The sequence below is a fragment of the Lacerta agilis genome, chromosome 18 (genome assembly GCF_009819535.1).
Source record: "Lacerta agilis isolate rLacAgi1 chromosome 18, rLacAgi1.pri, whole genome shotgun sequence".
Classification (NCBI taxonomy): domain Eukaryota; kingdom Metazoa; phylum Chordata; class Lepidosauria; order Squamata; family Lacertidae; genus Lacerta; species Lacerta agilis.
In genome coordinates, this window is record NC_046329.1 from 10,465,430 (window position 1) to 10,484,351 (window position 18,922).

The 18,922-nt window shown below is 51.1% G+C and overlaps 1 protein-coding gene across 2 annotated transcripts in view; it reads right to left on the reverse strand.

Moving 5' to 3' along the window:
* Window positions 1-10,926: 10,926 nt before the first annotated feature.
* The window catches only part of PALM (paralemmin), a 44,722-nt gene continuing 36,726 nt past the window's right edge, over window positions 10,927-18,922 (reverse strand). Inside the window, exons 8-9 of one of the 2 annotated variants that reach the window (XM_033136825.1) lie at window positions 15,216-15,347; window positions 10,928-11,824 (exon numbers count right to left, since the gene is read on the reverse strand). In XM_033136825.1, the coding sequence (XP_032992716.1) occupies window positions 11,274-11,824; window positions 15,216-15,347 (683 nt within the window). In that variant the 3' untranslated portion in view covers window positions 10,928-11,273. Of the gene's footprint in view, window positions 11,825-15,215; window positions 15,348-18,922 lie in introns of both variants that reach the window. The other variant, XM_033136827.1, reaches the window with a different exon arrangement.

An 18,922-nucleotide genomic window follows, 5' to 3' on the forward strand; every position in this document is an offset into this window, starting at 1 on the left:
AGGGCAGAAATGTTGGAGGGGATGGAATAGGACGTCCCTATTTTCAGGGGAGAAATGTTGGAGGGTCTGGAGTCATGCAACCACCAAGCCAAGGAGATATAACTACAACCTTTAGAAGACAGCTGAAGGCGGCCATGAAGGAAGTTTACAAAAAAAAAAAAGTTTCATGTTTCATTCTGTTTTTATAAATGTTGGAAGCCACCCAGAGTGGCTGGGGCAACCCAGCCAGTTGGGCCAGTTATAAATATTAAAGTTGTTGTTGTTGTTGTTGTTGTTATTTACAATATCCCTATTTTCATTGGAAGGTATGCCATGATAGCCACAATTTCAATTAAATAATAACGATCAACTCCCTCTCCCCAAAGATCTCTGCGAATTAATAGCTTCCGGAAGAGAATAGGGGTCTTCTTACCACCCGTGTGCGGCTCCGACTCCTCGTTCTCGATCCAGGAAGGTCTCTTTTTTCTCTCAGGGACGGAGGCAACTCAGCATCGAATGTCAGGACCCGAAAAACCGCTCTTAAAAGCATGTCCGAAAAGCAAAGTCCACGGCTTCTGACGCCAGAGCCACGCCCTCGACGTGGCCACATTCCCACAGGGCAATAGAAACTTGAATTCTTTTGCTTCGTATCCCGGCAATTATGGGCTATTAAAAAAAGGGATTCTCACGGGACGGGCGCCGAATGCTCACCTTCCCAAGGACAGTTTATTGCCACTTCATTCCAGGACTGGTTCCCCTGCCCTTCTTCTCTTGGTGTTGGAGAAGCTGCCATGGAGCTTTCCCTGATCTTACGCATGAGATGATGGAGAGAGATGACGTCCTTGATTTGGGCAATGTCATCCCCTCCAACGTTTCTCCCATGAAAATAGGGACGTCTTATTCCATCCCCTCCAACGTTTCTCCCATGAAAATAGGGACGTCTTATTCCATCCCCTCCAACGTTTCTCCCATGAAAATAGGGACGTCTTATTCCATCCCCTCCAACGTTTCTCCCATGAAAATAGGGACGTCTTATTCCATCCCCTCCAGCGTTTCTCCCCTGAAAATAGGGACGTCCTATTCCAGCCCCTCCAACGTTTCTCCCCTGGAAATAGGGACGTCCTATTCCAGCCCCTCCAACATTTCTCCCCCTGGAAATAGGGACGTATTGATGGTTGGCAGAGAAATTTGGTTCAGTTCTCATCCAAAGGCGAACCTAACCCATTTGTGCTTTCTGAAACAATGTGCGAAAGGAAACACACCTTTCGGAATCTGCAACACTGTGCTCTGTCCAAGGAATGTGCTCAAAAATGCATATGATCCAGTCATATAAATGCACGTGTTCATGAAAATTACATACAGGGTGCATCGTATCAGGCAAAACGGCTTTGAAAATATGCGTGCATCTGGCAAAACTGCGCTGCAAGCGTGTGGGTTTAGGAGAAATTCGCACTGAAAGGCCGTTGAATTTTTTGTGTGAATTTTCATTAAAATTAAAATAAACTGATGCGGGAATGGGGAGAAGTGGGGAAACGGAAAACTGGGAGAAACCACGAATGGCCGATTCACCTATCCGTTGAAACTGGATTCAGGAGCTAAACTGGCTTTCATTGTTGTTGTTGTTCGTTGTCGTCTAAACTGGCTTTGGTTGTTGTTGCTTCTGCTGCTGATTAATTCATTAAATTTCTATAACGTCCTTCATTCAAGGATCAGAATGTGCTTTGCAACACACACACACACACACACACACACACACGTAATAAACAAAAACAATACCCCCTCCCGTGATTTAAAAGGCCACAGATTGTTGAATTTGTCAGAGGCCACGTTTTTTTAAAAGCCTACCTCGCAGGGCTGTGGCAAAGCTGAAATGAGAAAGCTACGTGTACGCAGTTTTGGAGTTACAATTTTTTTGGATGAACGATCCCCCTCCCCTTACCTGCACCTTCGGAAGTCTGGGGTCGCACACAAAGAACCTGCCAGTGGGGAGTTTTATCTAAGCATCCTTTGCTCTGGAACGGTGAGGCCGACCTGGGCCTCGGATGGAGCTTCGGGGGGAAAAAACAGCAGAAGCCGCCAGGATTCGGAGCCAAACCGAGGAGGAAGAGGAAAGCCGAAAGCGGCCGGGAATACACCTGAACAGGTATAAGCTACCTTGTCCATCAACGCACAGCCAACCCTCCGGGGTAAAGAGGCGTTCTGCGAGGAAGATAAGATCGGCGACGGGCTTGGAATGTGGGTTAGAAGCAAGCAGGAGGAGTGTCTGCTTTCGGCACGGCTAAAATTTGAGGGTGTGGAGCGTCCTTCTCAAGAGAGCAAAAGGGACAAGGACAAGGAAGCGCAGGTTAATTCCGTGTCCAGGGAAGCTGTTTATCAGCTCCATCTGGGACGCAGGATGAGACCCTCCCTGCCTGCAGGCTGTCTCGCCAGTGTGGTCCATGCTCTGGTTATCTCCCGCTTGGACTACTGCAATGTGCTCTACGTGGGGCTACCCTTGAAGGTGACCCGGAAACTGCAATTAATCCAGAATGCGGCAGCTAGACTGGGGACTGGGAGCGGCCGCCGGGACCACATAACACCGGTCTTGAAAGACCTACATTGGCTCCCAGTACGTTTCCGAGCACAATTCAAAGTGTTGGTGCTGAGCTTTAAAGCCCTAAACAGCCTCGGTCCTGAAGGAGCGTCTCCACCCCCATCATTCTGCCCGGACACTGAGGTCCAGCGCCAAGGGCCTTCTGGCTGTTCCCTCCCTGCGAGAAGCAAAGCTACAGGGAACCAGGCAGAGGGCAATTCTCGGTGGTGGCGCCCACCCTGTGGAACGCCCTCCCACCAGGGGTCAGAGAGATAAACAACTACCTGACATTTAGAAAATACCTGAAGGCAGCCCTGTTTAGGGAAGTTTTTCATCTGTGACTTTGTATTGTATTTTAATATTTGTTGGAGGCCGCCCAGAGTGGCCGGGGAGACCCAGCCAGATGGGCGGGGTATAAATAATAAATTATTATTATTATTATTATTAGTCATATTGTGACATTTCTCTGCGTTGGGTGTGTGTTTGTATGTGTGTGGAATTGCAGACAGCTCACCCCCCCATTCGATTACATCTGTCTCTTCAAGAATTTTCCGAAATTTTAACGCGTACAAATTTTTGTTACCTTTATCTATCGGACACACGAAACATTACACCTTGTTTTGTTTTTATTCGGGTGACATTCTGTGAAGGGTGGGGCAGCGGGGACGAATCTCAGTTATCCCTCCAGTTACTTATACCCCCCAGCTATAGCTTTCGTTTCACCCATTGCTGTTAATTAATAATAATAATAAATTTTGTTTCGCTTTTGTTAAGTTCTCCATAGTCAATTTTTTCTTTTGTTTTGTCGACTTCCTACCCATAGCTGTCAGCTTTTCCCTTTCCTTGCGAGGAATCCTATTCGGAATATTCGGTGTATTTATTTCTCTCCCTCCGATACACCCTGTCTTTTTCCTCTCTTAATACCACCATGGCAATACTTTAATCTCTTGATTTCTCCTGTCGCTCGTGATCGAAATCCTGCTCGTGGGTTCATCGTATTACAATATTTCTTCAAGTTGTCCGAAAAAGGCTTCCATTCTAGGTTTTCATGGTTGTTGCTGTTTTATTTATTTTTTTAGGACAGCTCCGTCGCCGGTTCGATCCCCGCACGGGACAGCTGCATATTCCTGCATCGCAGCGGGTTGGACTAGAGGACCCTCGGAGGTCCCACCTCCCAAGTCCACAATTCCACGATGCTCGGTTGTAGAGCCCTCTCTGCTTTGCATGCAGAATGTCCCAGGTTCTGGCCCCAGGTAGGGCCGAGGATGTCCCCTCCCCCCACCCCACCCCAGAGCCACACTTTGCCTACTGGCTTCTCAATCCCTTTCCCCAGGGAACAGCTCTCTGTAACAAAACCACCCTTCCCAGGATCCTTTGGGGCAGAGGGGGGGGAGCCAGAGGGGTGCATGCTCTGGTTATCTCCCGCTTGGACTACTGCCATGCGCTCTCCGTGGGGCTGCCTTTGAAGGTGACCCGGAAACTGCAACTAATCCAGAATGCGGCAGCCAGACTGGGGACTGGGAGCGGCCGCTGAGACCACGTGATACCGGTCTTGAAAGACTGACATTGGCTCCCAGGACGTTTCTGAGCACAGTTCAAAATGTTGGTGCTGACCTTGAAAGCCCTAAACGGACTCGGCCCAGTATACCTGAGGGTCCATCTCCCGAGAGCAGGGTCTGGTGGTTCCCTCCCTGCGAGAAGCGAGGTTACAGGGAACCAGGCAGAGGGCCTTCTCAGTGGTGGCGCCCTCCCACCAGATGTCAAGGAAATAAACAACTAGACCTGAAGGAGCATCTCAGCCCCCATCATTCTGCCCGGACACGGAGGTCCAGCTCCAAGGGCCTTCTGGTGGTTCCCTCCCTGCGAGAAGCGAGGTTACAGGGAACCAGGCAGAGGGCCTTCTCAGTGGTGGCGCCCTCCCATCAGATGTCAAGGAAATAAACAACTATCTGACTTTTAGAAGACATCTGAAGGGAAGCTTTTAATGTTTGATGTTTTATCGTGTTTTTAATAATCTGTTGGGAGCCACCCAGCGTTGCTTGGGAAACCCAGACAGATGGGAAGGGTATAAATAAATTGTTGTTGTTGTTACAACAGCTTCCCCAACCGTGGGTTTATCAGCTCACCTGAATATGGCCATTCTCACCTTTCTGCACCGGGAGCAAAGCAGAGCTGGGCGATCCGCAGTAGGGAGCAGGGGAGACCTGGCTCCTGTGACGCAGGGGTGCAGCAGGAGGACTCCCTTCGCAGGTGGGGCGAATTTTATCCCCCCCCCCTCAGCCGCAGTCAGGAGCACATTCTTCCAAGACTCACCTCCGGGACTGTTTTATCCCTCGGCCCTTTCCGGAGGGATCCTGCCGTTCCGACAGCTTGGCCGCTCTGGCGTTTTCTGGGATTTGCTGGGAACAAAAGACCAAAACCCTCGGAGCTAACAATAAGCTGACTGGGGGGTAAATGCAACCCAGGACATTGTTGGGAAGCTCAAACAAAAGGAGGGGGGAGCCATGGGGTGCTGACGGGGCGAAATGCAGAGACCGGAATGTTGCTGACCAGGGTGACTTCGGAGCACCCATGGGTGGGGTAGGGGAGGGAGAGACGCTGGCATGAAGAGCCTCATGCTCTACCGACCGAGCTATCAGTCCGGCTTTGTGGTTTTTCTCCCCCCCAGATCTACCCAGTTGTTGAGCTTTTTTGGGGGGGGGACCCAAAGTTGTTGACCGGTTGGTATAATTTGATGCCCCACCCCCCCGTGGCTCTGAGAAGGAAACGATAATCAGACTTTTGTGTCGACCCACAGTCAGGAAGCTTAGAGAACAGCTGGAGATAATCGAGCAGAGAGGCTAGGTACTCCTGCCCTTTTCTTTGACGGGGTCCCTGCTTCAGGGTAGTGTATTAACCGGCAACGCTCCTCGCCTGCCTTTCTGCTTGCAAGCGGGAAAGTTGCAGCACGTCGAGTTAAAGCTCCACGTGTCCTGCCAGTTGAACCTTCACCTTGGAGTTCGGTGTAGCTTGCTCTCGGGGGATTGGAGAGCTGATAAATTGTGCTTGGTGCTGGCATTTCAGCTCTCCTAGGGGCCACGGCTACGAACCTTCCTTAAGGTTTGAGGCTGCGCACTCCCAGAGGCCGTGACTGGGGGATCGATCTCCTTGGGGACATGGCTATGAGAACTGCCGGGATGAATCCCCGCATTTCGGAATATATCCCTTCCTACCGCTGCTCGCTAGCGAATCGCAAAACTGTAAATTCGGGGGCTCAGATCCGTCCCCCTCCCGACCTCTGGCAAGGGATGAGGAGTGTTGGCTAGCCATCTGGCCGACTTCCCCGTAGAAAGGAGCAACCTTGGTCTCAGATGTGGCCCGCCAGCCCTCTCGATCCGGCCCTCGGAACTGCCCCCAGGCCACGCCCCTCTGTAGCCACACCCCTCCTCAGGCCACACCCCTCACCAGCTCCGACTTGCATCTTCCTCGAGTTCCCGGCTGCAGTGCACCCTCAAATCCTTGCTTGGGGCTGGAGGGAGTATAGCAAAGGGGTGTGTGCAGCAAATTAGCCCGACTCTCCAAAGGCGAGATTGACTGGCATTTGTTGCCCCGCCTACTTTTCCTGTGGCCCCACCCACTGCTAATATGTGGCCCTCCAGGAGGTGGTCTAAGAGCTGTGTGTGGCCCCTCCAAGTCCCCTCCCAGAGTTCCCAGGGAAAGAGGGATTGACTGTTAAGCCGCCCTGGGAACTGTAGTTCTCTGAGAGGGATAAGAGCCTCTTGGCTACAGTTCCCAGAGTTCTTTGGGGGAAGCAGTGATCCTTCACAGCAGATAACTCTGGGAAGTGTAGTTCTGCAAGGGGAATAGGCAGCCTCCCAAGAAACTACAGTTCCCAGAGTTCTTTGGGGGAAGCAGTGATCCTTCACAGCAGATAACTCTGGGAACTGTAGTTCTCTGAGAGGGATAAGAGCCTCTTGACTACAGTTCCCAGGGTTCTTTGGGGGGAAGAAATGAGTCTTCACAGCAGAGAACTCTGGGAACTATAGTTCTGCAAAGGGAATAGGGAGCCTCCCAACAAACTACAGTTCCCAGAGTTCTTTGGGGGAAGCAGTGATCCTTCACAGCAGATAACTCTGGGAAGTGTAGTTCTGCAAGGGGAACAGGGAGCCTCCCAACAAACTACAGTTCCCAGGATCCTCGGGGGCGGGGGGGAAAGCCATGGCTGTTTAACGGGGTATTACGCCAGCGCATCAAACACACAGGTGTGGGGATTGCCGACTGTTCGAACGGGCAGAGGTGCTGAACAAGAGAGAGAGCCGCAGATCCAAGTTTCGTCCCCCCAGATGATTCACACCTTTTTATTATTATCGTTATTATTTAGCTCTGCTCAGGCAATATTACAAACCAACCGGCGGGGAAACAGCTGCGAGGTTGGTGGCAGGGAGAGGCGGGACGTGGAAAACAGCTGCCCGTAGGTGGGTGGTCGAGAAAGCTCGGGAGAAACGAGGGGAAGTGCGAGCCAAGGAGGAGCCGAGAGGGGGGCAGATCCGCGACGGAGGACCGGGAGCATGAAGGAGGGGTAGGGCAGGATGGGGACCACCACGTCTTACACGCTGGGTGAGACAGAGGATCGAGCGAAGCGGGTGGACGCGCCAGTCGTGTCTCACTCGAACCCGTGCTGCCTGGATGAGTCCCCTCCCTTGGTCTTCAAATAAGTCCAGGTTCTCGCCACGTGTATTTCCTTCGAGTTGCGGCCATTTGGCTGGTCCGGGACACGAACTCAGGGGTGGCACCGAAGACAGGACGAGAGGCCGGCTGGCCGGTGGCGTGGCAGAGACGTCCAGCTGCTCTGGTCTCCTCCCCGATAAGGGTGGCTAAAGGGGGGACACCGCTGTCGGTAGACCAGCGGGAACGATGCCCCACGTCTAGCAAGGACACCACGGCGTTGGCGATAATGTCCGGCGCCCATTTGAGAAGGCGGGAGAGCAGTTCCTAGCTGGCCTCCTCCACCTGCTCCAGCCCCGATAGCCAGGCCTGGGGAGGGCAAAGGTTCAAAGAAGGGCAGGACAATGGAGTTTGGGGTCCCAGGCCAAAAAACCCCCCAGAAAAATAAAGCCCATCGGATCGGAATTTTGGGGAGGTCTTGGCATCCCCAATGTTGTTTTCTTGGGGGGGGGGAGGTCAAACTCTCCCCTTCTGCCCCCATTCTTCAGCTCCTTTTGCCAGGATGTGTAGGCCTTCTCGCCTCTGCCTGGTGGCAGGGATCCAGACTCCACTGACCTAAGGGATCCCAAGGGATTCCCGGAATCTGCTCAATTCCCTCTCCCCTACACTCCAACGCGCACTGCTTGACTCCCCAACTTCCAAGCATCTCCTACCGTCCACCGATTTATTCTTTTCTTTAAAGGTAAAGGGTAAAGGGACCCCTGACCGTTAGGTCCAGTCGCGTCCGACTCTGGGGTTGTGGCGCTCATCTCGCTTTACTGGCCGAGGGAGCCGGCGTACAGCTTCCGGGTCCTGTGGCCGGCAGGACTAAGCTGCTTCTGGCGAACCAGAGCAGCGCACGGAAACGCCGTTTACCTTCCCGCCGGAGCGGTACCTATTTATCTACTTGCACTTTGACGTGCTTTTGAACTGCTAGGTGGGCAGGAGCAGGGACCGAGCAACGGGAGCTCACCCCGTCATGGCGGGGATTCGAACCGCCGGCCTTCCGATCGGCAAGCCCTAGGCTCTGCGGTTTCACCCACAGTGCCACTCGCGTCCCTTAGATATAGATAGTAAATGCAAAAATCCCACACCAGCTTATAAACTTGGCGTTGTTATAACTTCCAAGCCTCTTAGGGCCCAATTAGTCCTCTGGGCTCAACTTTCCCTCCTCAATATTTTCAATTGGCACTGGTTTTTGGGAACCCCCTTTGCCCCCGCCAGCCTCCCCACCCCGCAAAACGGGCTTTGTCTGTGGAAATTTGTGAGGCGTCCCCTGTGAAGACAACATCATTTTCCAACGCTAGAGATGGGGGGGGGTGGAAGGGAGGGACGCCGCCCCACTTCCTGTTTCCATTTGGGAGCCGCCATGTTGGGAACAGGGATATAACAGACGGGTGGAGTTGCGTCTAGATGAACCTAAATCCCCCTCCAACCTTTCTCCGGTGAAAATAGGGACGTCCTATTTCATAATAAAAAGGATGATGTTGATGATTATAATTTTATCATATCCCACCCTTCTGACTCTGGGCAGCTTCCAACATATATAAAAACATAGAACATCAGGCGTCCCTATTTTCATGGGAGAAACGTTGGAGGGGATGGAATAGGACGTCCCTATTTCCACAGGAGAAACGGAGGACATGAGATGAGCAGGTTGGGGGTCTTTCAAGGCACATCCTTATGCCCATTTGGACCAAGGGGGTCAGCAGAGGGTGACCTTTCACGCACCACAAAGGCGGCCCGCAAAGGAGACACAGGTTGGCATGAACTTTGCGTCGCTTAACGCAGATGCAAATTGAGGAACAGCTGCTATCGCTAAAGACGTCTCTGCGTAGCTGGGAGGGCGGAAGCGGACTTGGGCACAGCGGCCGCTGCTGGCCGTTGGGACTGGTTTCGGTGGGAGGCTGGGAGCCTGCCAGTAGGTGATGCCAGGGCTCGGGGCAGGCAGAGGGGCAGGAAGAGGCAGCTGGTCCAAACAGACATAACATTGACCGATGTAAATCTGATGCAAATTTGTCCAGAGCGCACCTTCTGAGCACCCAGCGACACTCCTGTTAGGCAGGCCGCCCCGCAATCGCCAAGAAGGGTGGCTGATCAGCTCGCAGGAACCCAGAGGCAGGTTGACCCATAGCTGGTTGCGTAAAAGCACCCCAGATTCTTGCGGCCGGAGAGGGCAGGAACTCTGCTCTGGAGGCACGTGAAACCCAAGCCACCGGCACACGCCCTAAGCCCTGGCCGCTTTGGCACTTCGGATTTGGCAAGGGGTGGGCAGGCGGGCAGGGGAACGACAAGCCCCCTGAACCAGCAAACGTTTGCAGTCGGGGTGTGGCCGGGCTCCGCTTCCCATCAGCCTCAGAGGTGGCCGGCACGCACAATGGTCAGAGGCGCCGGGATCCCTCAGCCCAGCAATCCCCAGAAGTCCACCCCCCTAATCTCAATCCTGCTCCTCGGGGAGTTTACCCGCTCTGTCTACACCTGGCTTGGCCTCCCCAGCCTAGCTAGAGCCACCTGGATGCCTCCCCCCCCTTGTCTGAGCCATCTGCAGCCATGCTGATCATTGGGACGGATCCGGCCCTCCCAGCTGGCTCTGTCTGCTTCGCTTGCCGGCACTCACCTAAGCAAGGAAGTATTATTTTTTTGGCCAGCGATGGTCGCCGGGGCTCTTTGGGTCTGCGAGGCGGGAGGCTGGCAGCAGGTGGCGCCAGAGGAGCCAATTCACAGAATCATAGATTTGGAAACGGCCCCCCAAGGGTCCTCTAGTCCACCCCCCCAAAAAAATGCAGGCATTTGTGGCAGGTGGCCACCTGACCTCCTCCTAGTTTCTCAACACTGAGAATGAGAGTAGACTGACAGTCGGGGCCACCGCCTGAGGGTCTGGTTGCAGTGAGAAGGTTGGCTGAGGACCCACCAAACACGACAGGTCGGTGCCCCCGTTTTGCTCTAACCGACCAGCCTCCCCTGTATTTTCCTACCGACCCGGGTTTCGGTTTGGAACCGCCGATCGGTTCTACGGTTCTTACAAGCCGGAGAGGTAACCGCCGAAGAAGAATTTTGGAGGAAAATCAAAACCCACGTCAACAACCAGCGGTCTCAGAGCTGTCAAGGTCCATCCACCGCAATCTCCCCAAAAACTTCTTCCGGGACTCGCACACGATGCTTTCCCATTAAGAGCAGGGTTGTCTTGCAGACGGAGCAGATCGCCAAGCCAAGTTTCCGGACGTTTGCCCTCGGATCACAGCTGATTCCCGTCATCCTGGCTCCCCCCCCAAAAAAAAAACATCATCTTTTTAAACATCAGCAGGGCAGTGTGTGTGTGTTTGTGTGTGAAACTGGGGTTACAGACCCCGGATCTTTCATTGGCACGAGAACCAGGCCGGTGACGTTCCCGGAAGCGATCTTTGATGGTCGCCGAATTCGCAAAGGTCCCCAGAACCTCTTGGAAAAGCGCAAGAATGTAGAGTCTCCTTGGTCGATGTTAAATTTCCTTCTCTGGAAGGAGAGTCCGTTGACGGAAATGGTGCTGGTTCGTTCCGAAGGGGGTGTGTGTGTGAAATATCGAAACGCACCCGGTTTCTTTTGTATTCGGTCGAGCGTGAGTCCAATAAACTTTGACCGCAGCGTTTTAAGGTTTTCCCAATTGACTCTGCTTTGGAGCAGGGCTGGCCGGGGCAGGGGGGGGCAGAAGACGACACCGTCTAATAAATAAATTTTGCATCTGTTCCGTTTACGAAAAAGCAAACAAGAGATGGAACGGGGACTTAGCAGGGCCATTGCTGGGTGTCGCACACCGGCCCCCCCCCCCGTAGCCGCCACCAACTCTTGCATTATTATATTTCCCCAGTCACTTAAAAAGGAACAAAACTAAACGAAACCTCTGGGAGCGGCGGGAACTGCATGTCTTGTTAATTAAAAATTAAAAAACAAAAAAACCAACCACATTAAACCTAGGAGTTTGTGGAAGAGGCGGAGTCAAGGTGGGAATTATGGGGGGGGAGGGAAGAGAAGGCAGTCCTGATCGGCTGTAGAGTCGAGGGCCTTACATCACCGAACAGCATTTGCAGCGCTGTTTCTTGGCGTCGAGTTCCCGCTCTGCCTCTTTGGGGTCGGTGCTGTTGGCTGCGGGCGGCTCCCCGGCTTGGTTCTCTTCCTTCTGTGGGGTGGCGGCCGTCGCGCTGCCGTTTGGCGGGGCGTGCTCCTTCCCCCTGCAATCCCCCGCCTTGTTCTCGGCGTCCTCGATCACCACCAGCTCCGCCCGGATGGTTCCTTCGAGACCCAGCACCTTCTTGGTCTCGTCCTCGTCCTCCACGTTCTGGTAGCCCATGAAGATCATGGTGACGGGCTGCTCCTTGCTGGGCTCGGGGCCTTGGCCGGCCGGCATCAGCTTGGGGCTCTCCACGGGCTTCGCCTGCACGCCGGTGATCTCCTTCCTCGGGGTGGGCTTCTGGCTCGGCGGGTTGCTGCGGGGCTCCTTGGCTTCGCTCAGGTTCACTTCGTCGGCTTTGTGGATGAGCTCGTCCACCTCGGAGGAGCTGAGCTGCTGCAGGCCGTTCTCCAGCGTCCCGTCTTCGCCGCGGACCGCGTGCACCACTGCAAGGAGAGGGACAGAGAGAGAGAAAAAAGGCCTAGTTGAGCCACAGGGGCAGGGTGTGCGATTCATCGCCGGAGTTGACACACGAAGGCTTTTTACTGTCATTCGTTTTTAAACTTAATGTGCCCTTTTGTCTTAGTATTGTTTTATAGGAGCTTAAAGCTGAAATAAAGTGATTGAATTGAACGAGTGAAATCAGTGGTGATAGACTGGGCTAAAGATTGTGCGGCACAATATTATGGAAAAAGATGGGGAGAGGTTGTGGCGGGGGAAAGGAATGAAGTTTACTGCTTGTACCGCCTTGAGGGGAAATATGATGGAAACGATGTATAAAAGCTGTAAAACCCTCAATCATAAGGGTCCCCCTCCTCTGCATATGATACGCATTTCCTTGATGAAAACGTTGTAAGGAAAAGGGGGACATTACAGGATCCAAATCAGAAACTGGGCTATCCTAATGTTCTTAGAGGTCAGGCATAGTGGCTGTGTCTACATGCGCTCTCCGTGGGGCTCCCTTTGAAGGTGACCCAGAAACTGCAACTAATCCAGAATGCGGCACCTAGACTGGTGACTGGGAGCGGCCGCCGAGACCACATAACACCGGTCCTCAAAGACCTACATTGGCTCCCAGCACATTTCCGAACACAATTCAAAGTGTTGGTGCTGACCTCGAAAGCCCTAAATGGCCCAGTATCCCTGAAGGAGCGTCTCCACCCCCATCGTTTATCCCGGACGCCGGGGTCCATCTCCTGAGGGCCTTCTGGCGGTTCCCTCCCTGCGAGAAGCGAGGTTACAGGGAACCAGGCAGAGGGCCTTCTCAGTGGTGGCGCCCTCCCGTCAGATGTCAAGGAAATAAACAACTATCTGACTTTTAGAAGACGTCTGAAGGCAGCCCTGTTTAGGGAAGCTTTTAATGTTTGGTGTTTTGTTGTGTTTTTAATATCCTGTTGGAAGCCGCCCAGAGTGGGTGGGGAACCCAGGCCAGATGGGCGGGGTATAAATATATTATTATTATTATTATTATTATTATTATTATTATTATTATTATTATTATTATTATTATTATTATTATCACCTCTGCAAGGACCATCAGAAGTTGTGATCTTTCCCTCACTTACCTTGGAGTATAAACCCATTGACTTCTCTGGATTCAAAGAACCATAGAATCATACAGTTGGAAGGGACCCCCCAGCGGTCATCTAGTCCAACCCCCTGCAATGCAGGAATATCAACTAAAGCATCCATGACTGGGGGGGGGCATCCAACCTCTGCTTAAAAGCCTCCAATGAGGTTTGATTGCCCGGCAAGACTTCCAAGTGCGGGGATGGGGGGAAACTCTGCCCCTCCAGATGTTGACAGGCTCCAACTCCCAGTGGCCAGCATGGCCAATGGTTGCAGACGATGGGAGTCGGAGCCTTGCAACACCCAGAGGCTCGCAGGACCCCCATTTCTGCTTTAACTGCGCTCCAGATATTCAAGAACGCCTCTATTTAAAAGACGTATTCCGTCCTTAGAACGTGCAGGGATCCCTGGGGGTTTTACACAACACCCCATGGCATGATAGGAGCAGACATCTGCTGAAGCCAGGGGAACCTATTTATTTCATTTCATTTCAAATAGTTTCTATGCTGCACTGCATATCGGGGTTGGAGGGGAGGCCCCTATCCGTCGCTTGCAGCCGAGCGTAAAACATCAAATATGGTTGGTAACATGGTTGTAATAGTAGAGTCCTTTAAGTTATTGGGCTCTATAATTATTTATAACTTAAATTGGTCAATGAACATCAATAGTATTATTAAAAAGGTCCACCAGAGGCTGTATTTCCTGCGTCAACTAAGGACATTTAAATTGTCCCAGGAAGTGTTGATCCAATTCTACAGAGGCATCATTGAAACTGTTCTCTGTAATTCTATAACAGCTTGGTACGGTACAGCCTCCAAGAGAGACAAGAAAAAGCTCCAACGAGCTGTAAGAATTGCAGAAAGGGTAACTGGTGCTAGCTTGCCTTCAATAGAGACAATTTATGCTACCCGAGTTAGGAAGAGGGCAGAGGGAATTGTAGCAGATCCTTTACATCCCGGTCATCACCTGCTTGATTCACTTCCATCTGGACGTCGCTACAGGACTTTGTATACAAAATCGGCCAGGCACAACAATAGTTTTTCCCCACCTTGTGCCATTAAATTGTTAAATTCGTAGTTGTGTAGCTGAAGGGGAGGTAAAATATGGGTGGGGTTTCTTTGCTTCTTTGTATTGGGAGAAGAACAGTGTCTGTATGTTTACATTGCAATGTAGCCGAAACAAATTCCAAGTATGTTGGAAAATGTACTTGGCCAATAATAAAGGTAAAGGTAAAGGGATCCCTGACCATCAGGTCCAGTCGTGTCCGACTCTGGGGTTGCGGCGCTCATCTCGCTGTATAGGCCAAGGGAGCCGGCGTTTGTCTGCAGACAGTTTCCGGGTCATGTGGCCAGCATGACAAAGCCGCTTCTGGCGAACCAGAGCAGCGCACGGAAACGCCGTTTACCTTCCCGCTGGAGCGGTCCCTATTTATCTACTTGCACTTTGACGTGCTTTCGAACTGCTAGGTGGGCAGGAGCAGGGACTGAGCAACGGGAGCTCACCCCGTCATCGCGGGGATTCGAACCGCCGACCTTCTGATCAGCAAGCCCTAGACTCTGTGGTTTAACCCACAGCGCCACCTGGGTCCCTAAAGTATTCCTATTCCTATTCCTATTCCTAAATTGCATGTCGCACGATGCCGAAACGAGACATCGCAAAAAGGAAATCTAATACAGAGTCTCCCTTCTGCCCTGAAAGCAAAAAAACCCACCGTGAATTCCCATCCTCCCTGACCACTGGTTTTGCAAGCTAGGGACGATGAGAGTTGTAGTCAAGGGCAAGTTTCGGAGACTCCGATTTAGGGCCTTGGTATCCGGCCGTCGGAAACAGCGTCCCGGACATCGCCGAAACATCCGGGAGAAATCCAGAAATTTTGGCAACCCATGTTGGAAGTGTAGATTTCACAGGTTTTGCACACACACACACACACACACACACACACAAGCTTTGGGCCAAACTGCAAAAAGAAGCTCGACCACTTTGTCCCCCCCCCCTCAAAAGGTCGACAACTTTTGTGCCCGGGTTTTCCGCTTTCTGGAACACGGCAACCCCCTATCCAACAGCAACAATGGCGTAAAACTGTAGACTTGGAAGGGCCCCCCAAGGGTCATCCAGCCCAACCCCCCTGGAATGCAGGAATCGCAGGGACTAGCGCCGCGATTAAAACACTTCTCGCATCCTTCCGAGATTTCAGAAGCCCTAATCGGCGGAAGCAGCTCCCGGGGGTGCCTTCTCCTGGCCGTCTTGTGGACTCGGCCGGGCGCGTACCTTTCATCTCGTCCTCGTAAACCTTGACTCCCTGAACCGAGCGGTCCTTGGGCAGCCTGGTAGTGCTGGACAGGACCTTGGTCTCGCCCGTGAGTTTGTCCTTCTCCACCGTAATCTCCACGGAGTACATAGCTGGGAGGCAAACAGGAGAGTGAAGCCCAGCCCTGCCCCCGACTCCCGCTGGGAAGCAAGGCGTGCGTCGCACGAGCGAGGCGTGAGGCCGTGAAGCGGGTGCAAGGGTGGGCAGGTGGCAAGCTCCAAAATGCAAGGGGTGCGGTTAGAAAGCAGCGCTCAGGGTCTCATCTACAGGGCCAAGCGCAGCCTGCAAAAAGCAGCCCTTCCCTACCTCGCGGTGCCCCCCATGGGTTAATTCCCAGGGGCGCCGGTGTGGCTTCACCTGTTGGAGGGGATGGAACAGGACGTCCCTATTTTCAGGGGAGAAACATCGCAGGGAACATCTCTTATGTTGGAAGGTATATAGGCTATCATTTGCAGCCAGCTACTGCCGGAGCGAATTTTGCAAGCTGCATTCGTAGTCCTCTTAATATATAAATGAAGATTGAAAGCACTGTCGCCCACCTTCAGCCTCGCTAACCGCCTGGAGGGGAGGCAGGCAAAGGCAGAAACTTCAGGCCAGCCTGGGAGGTCTGGCATGCAGACCATGGCCCGGGGGGGGGGGGTAACAGAAGGGGTAGGAAATGAAATTGGCTGCTTCATCCCTCCTTCCTTCCTTCCTTCCTTCCTTCCTTCCTTCCTTCCTGGGAAGCAGCCTTGCATTCCTGAATTGCCACCAGTTTCAAAGGTCAGAGAAGACCTTCCGCAAGGTCGAAGCGTCCTAAAGACCGCTTAACCCCCCACCCCTCCCCAAAGAGGACTGTTGCCCATTAACCGCAGCAGCAGAGTTGTCACGAGCCGGGGGGGGGGGGGGTTGAATGAACTAAAAAAGCCCTCTCGGCGAGGGGCTCGGCTCGATTGGTTTCCATGCCGCTGGCTGAAATGTCATTTATATAACCGCTGTTCGGCCCAAATGCAATTTGCTTCGTAAAGATCGGGTGTAGCAAAGAACAGAAACAACGTTCTGGCCTTGTGTCGCACGTTTTAGCGCAGGTATTAAGACATATATTTCGGTGCCCAGCTGTTTCGGGGCTGTATCATTATTATTCATCCCCTCCAATGTTTCTCCCATGAAAATAGGGACATCCTATTCCATCCCCTCCAACATTTCTCCCATGAAAATAGGGACGTCCTATTCCATCCCCTCCAATATTTCTATGGTGAAAATGGGCTTTTTCCAACCTCAATCCTACTACTCAGAGTAGACACCCAGCATGACGTACTTTGGCTCGTTCATATAAATAGGTCTACTCTAGGTAGGGTACAACTCCACGCCTTGAGTCAGTAAATTCTAGGTGAAATCCGTTCTTCAACTCTTTTATCTATTCAAAACAAAACCATTAAGTTCTGCAATCGCAATTAAAGAATGCAGATCTATTTCTCCGAAGCTGCCAATTAAACCTCGCGTTAGTATATCACCCAGCGCATCTCGTCTCCCGTAATGTCATTTCCTCTAACCTAGAATGTGCTAATGCTTATCTAACTCTCCCCCCTTTCGATTCCGCGGCGAGGCTGAAATAACGCAAATTGATTTTATTTGGAGCTTCCAATCGAGGGTTTGTGCAGCTGGAGCGAAACGGATGCAAATCTGTTTGTTTAATTAATTCATTCTTAAAAACCCAATTATTTCCCGCAATTGGAACAAATGCAAATCTATTTATTCACAAAATTCCCAATTAGATCCTGCGATTAGCACTTCACCGTTTGTTTGTTTATTTGGAGAGAGCGAGAGGAAATATTGCGGACTGACGTTCAAACTGAGGCCATGTTCCATTCTCTCCTTTGGCATGCCAAATGTCACCCCCCCAAAAAAAACCACACCGACGGCAATGAAGAAAAAGCACTCTGCGCTTCCTCAGAGGCACTGTTGCTCACACATTCAGTTCAAGCACAGAGGGAAGAGCTATCTTGCAACATCTGGGCCGGGTGGAATGGGAATTTTTAAGAACTGCAAGACTGGGGCAAATGAAGAACCCTTTTTGGGGGGTTCAGGTGGTCCCCCCAATTCAGCTGAAAATGCAACAGCTATTTAAATTGCTCCGGTTCCATTTGCTCAGAGCAAGCAGCCGGAAAAGCCTGTAAGATGTGGATAACGGTCCTGATCCGCAACGAGGGTGGAATCATTTTGATTGCAACAGGAGAGAGAGATTTGCACGGGGAGGTTTTTAAATGTTTAATGTTTTGTAATGGTTTCGCGTATGCTGGAAGCTGCCCAAAGTGGGCTGGGTACAAATAATATAATATAATATTTTATATATATATAAAGAGAGAGAGAGAGCACTAGCCTGGAAGCAAGCAGGAGGGGGAAATTGACGCAGCAATTCTCGAATGCAGGATTCGGTCTTGAGTTTCAGCACGGCGCTCTCTAACCCAGGGCCGGATTTAGGTTTGATGCGGCCCTCAGCTCCTGAAGGTAACGGGGCCCTTTATATGTCCAGCTGCCCTTTGTCAACAACAAATGGCCGCTGTTTTTTTGTGTGGAATATATGCTATATGGTCGTTGATGGACCTCATAGATATCTCAAGCCATTTGCGCATGTTGCCATGCAACCAGTCCATGCAGAATTTAGGCACCCTATATATAGAAAGGAGCAAAGCAGGGATATTTTGGGGAGCAGGCGAGCAGGTGGGGCCCATGACTTACACCAGAGGAGCCCATACAACACAAAACACTCTTGCTGTGGGTAGGTTTTATTTTATTTGTTTTTTATCTTATATTTTGGAAACGTACACACAGTTGTTGTTGTTGTTCCCTTTAAATTTTGGGGGTAGTCCCGCAAGAGAGTGGGGCCCTAAGCTAGAGCTTGTTTAGCTTATATGTAAATCTGACACTGGGATAGATAGATAACATCTGGCTGCTCGGACCAGGTTTCTGTCTCCATTTTTTATTGCGAACTGCGGGTGAAACTAAGGAAGTCCAATTAATATATTTACTGAACGATGAAGAGTCAAGCAGATCCCCTTATGGTCGCTAGATTCTTGATTAATGTTTTATTTCACAAGAAGAGAAGTAGATCACTTTATGATTTTGATAGCTCAGCTAAACCAAATAACCATTAATGGGAACCAGGACTTTACCTGTAAAATTATAATTTATTTGATAAGAGTTTAAATGGGCGAATGAATTTTAGATGGACGAATGAATTTTACTGAATACAATTGTATTATCCAACTGAAAATTTTGTGTATATATATATAGAGAGAGAGGTTGTTTTAAATTGGAAAACTGTTTAAACTCTATCGGTTTAAATGTTACATGATGTATTGTTGTTATTGTTGTTTGGATATGGGCCAATGGCCATAATAAAATTACTACTAGTAGTAGATAGATGATAGATACATAGATAGATTATATTTTGTACATCCAGGTTTCTTCACCCCTTTAAAAAAATTTTGCGGGGCCCCAAGAGAGTGGGGCCCTAAACTACAGCTTGTTTAGCTTATACGTAAATCTGATACTGGGATAGATGGATAGATAGATGATAGAGATAGATAGATAGATAGATAGATAGATAGATAGATAGATAGATAGATAGATAGATATAGATAGATGATATAGATAGATAGATATAGATATAGATAGATGATATAGA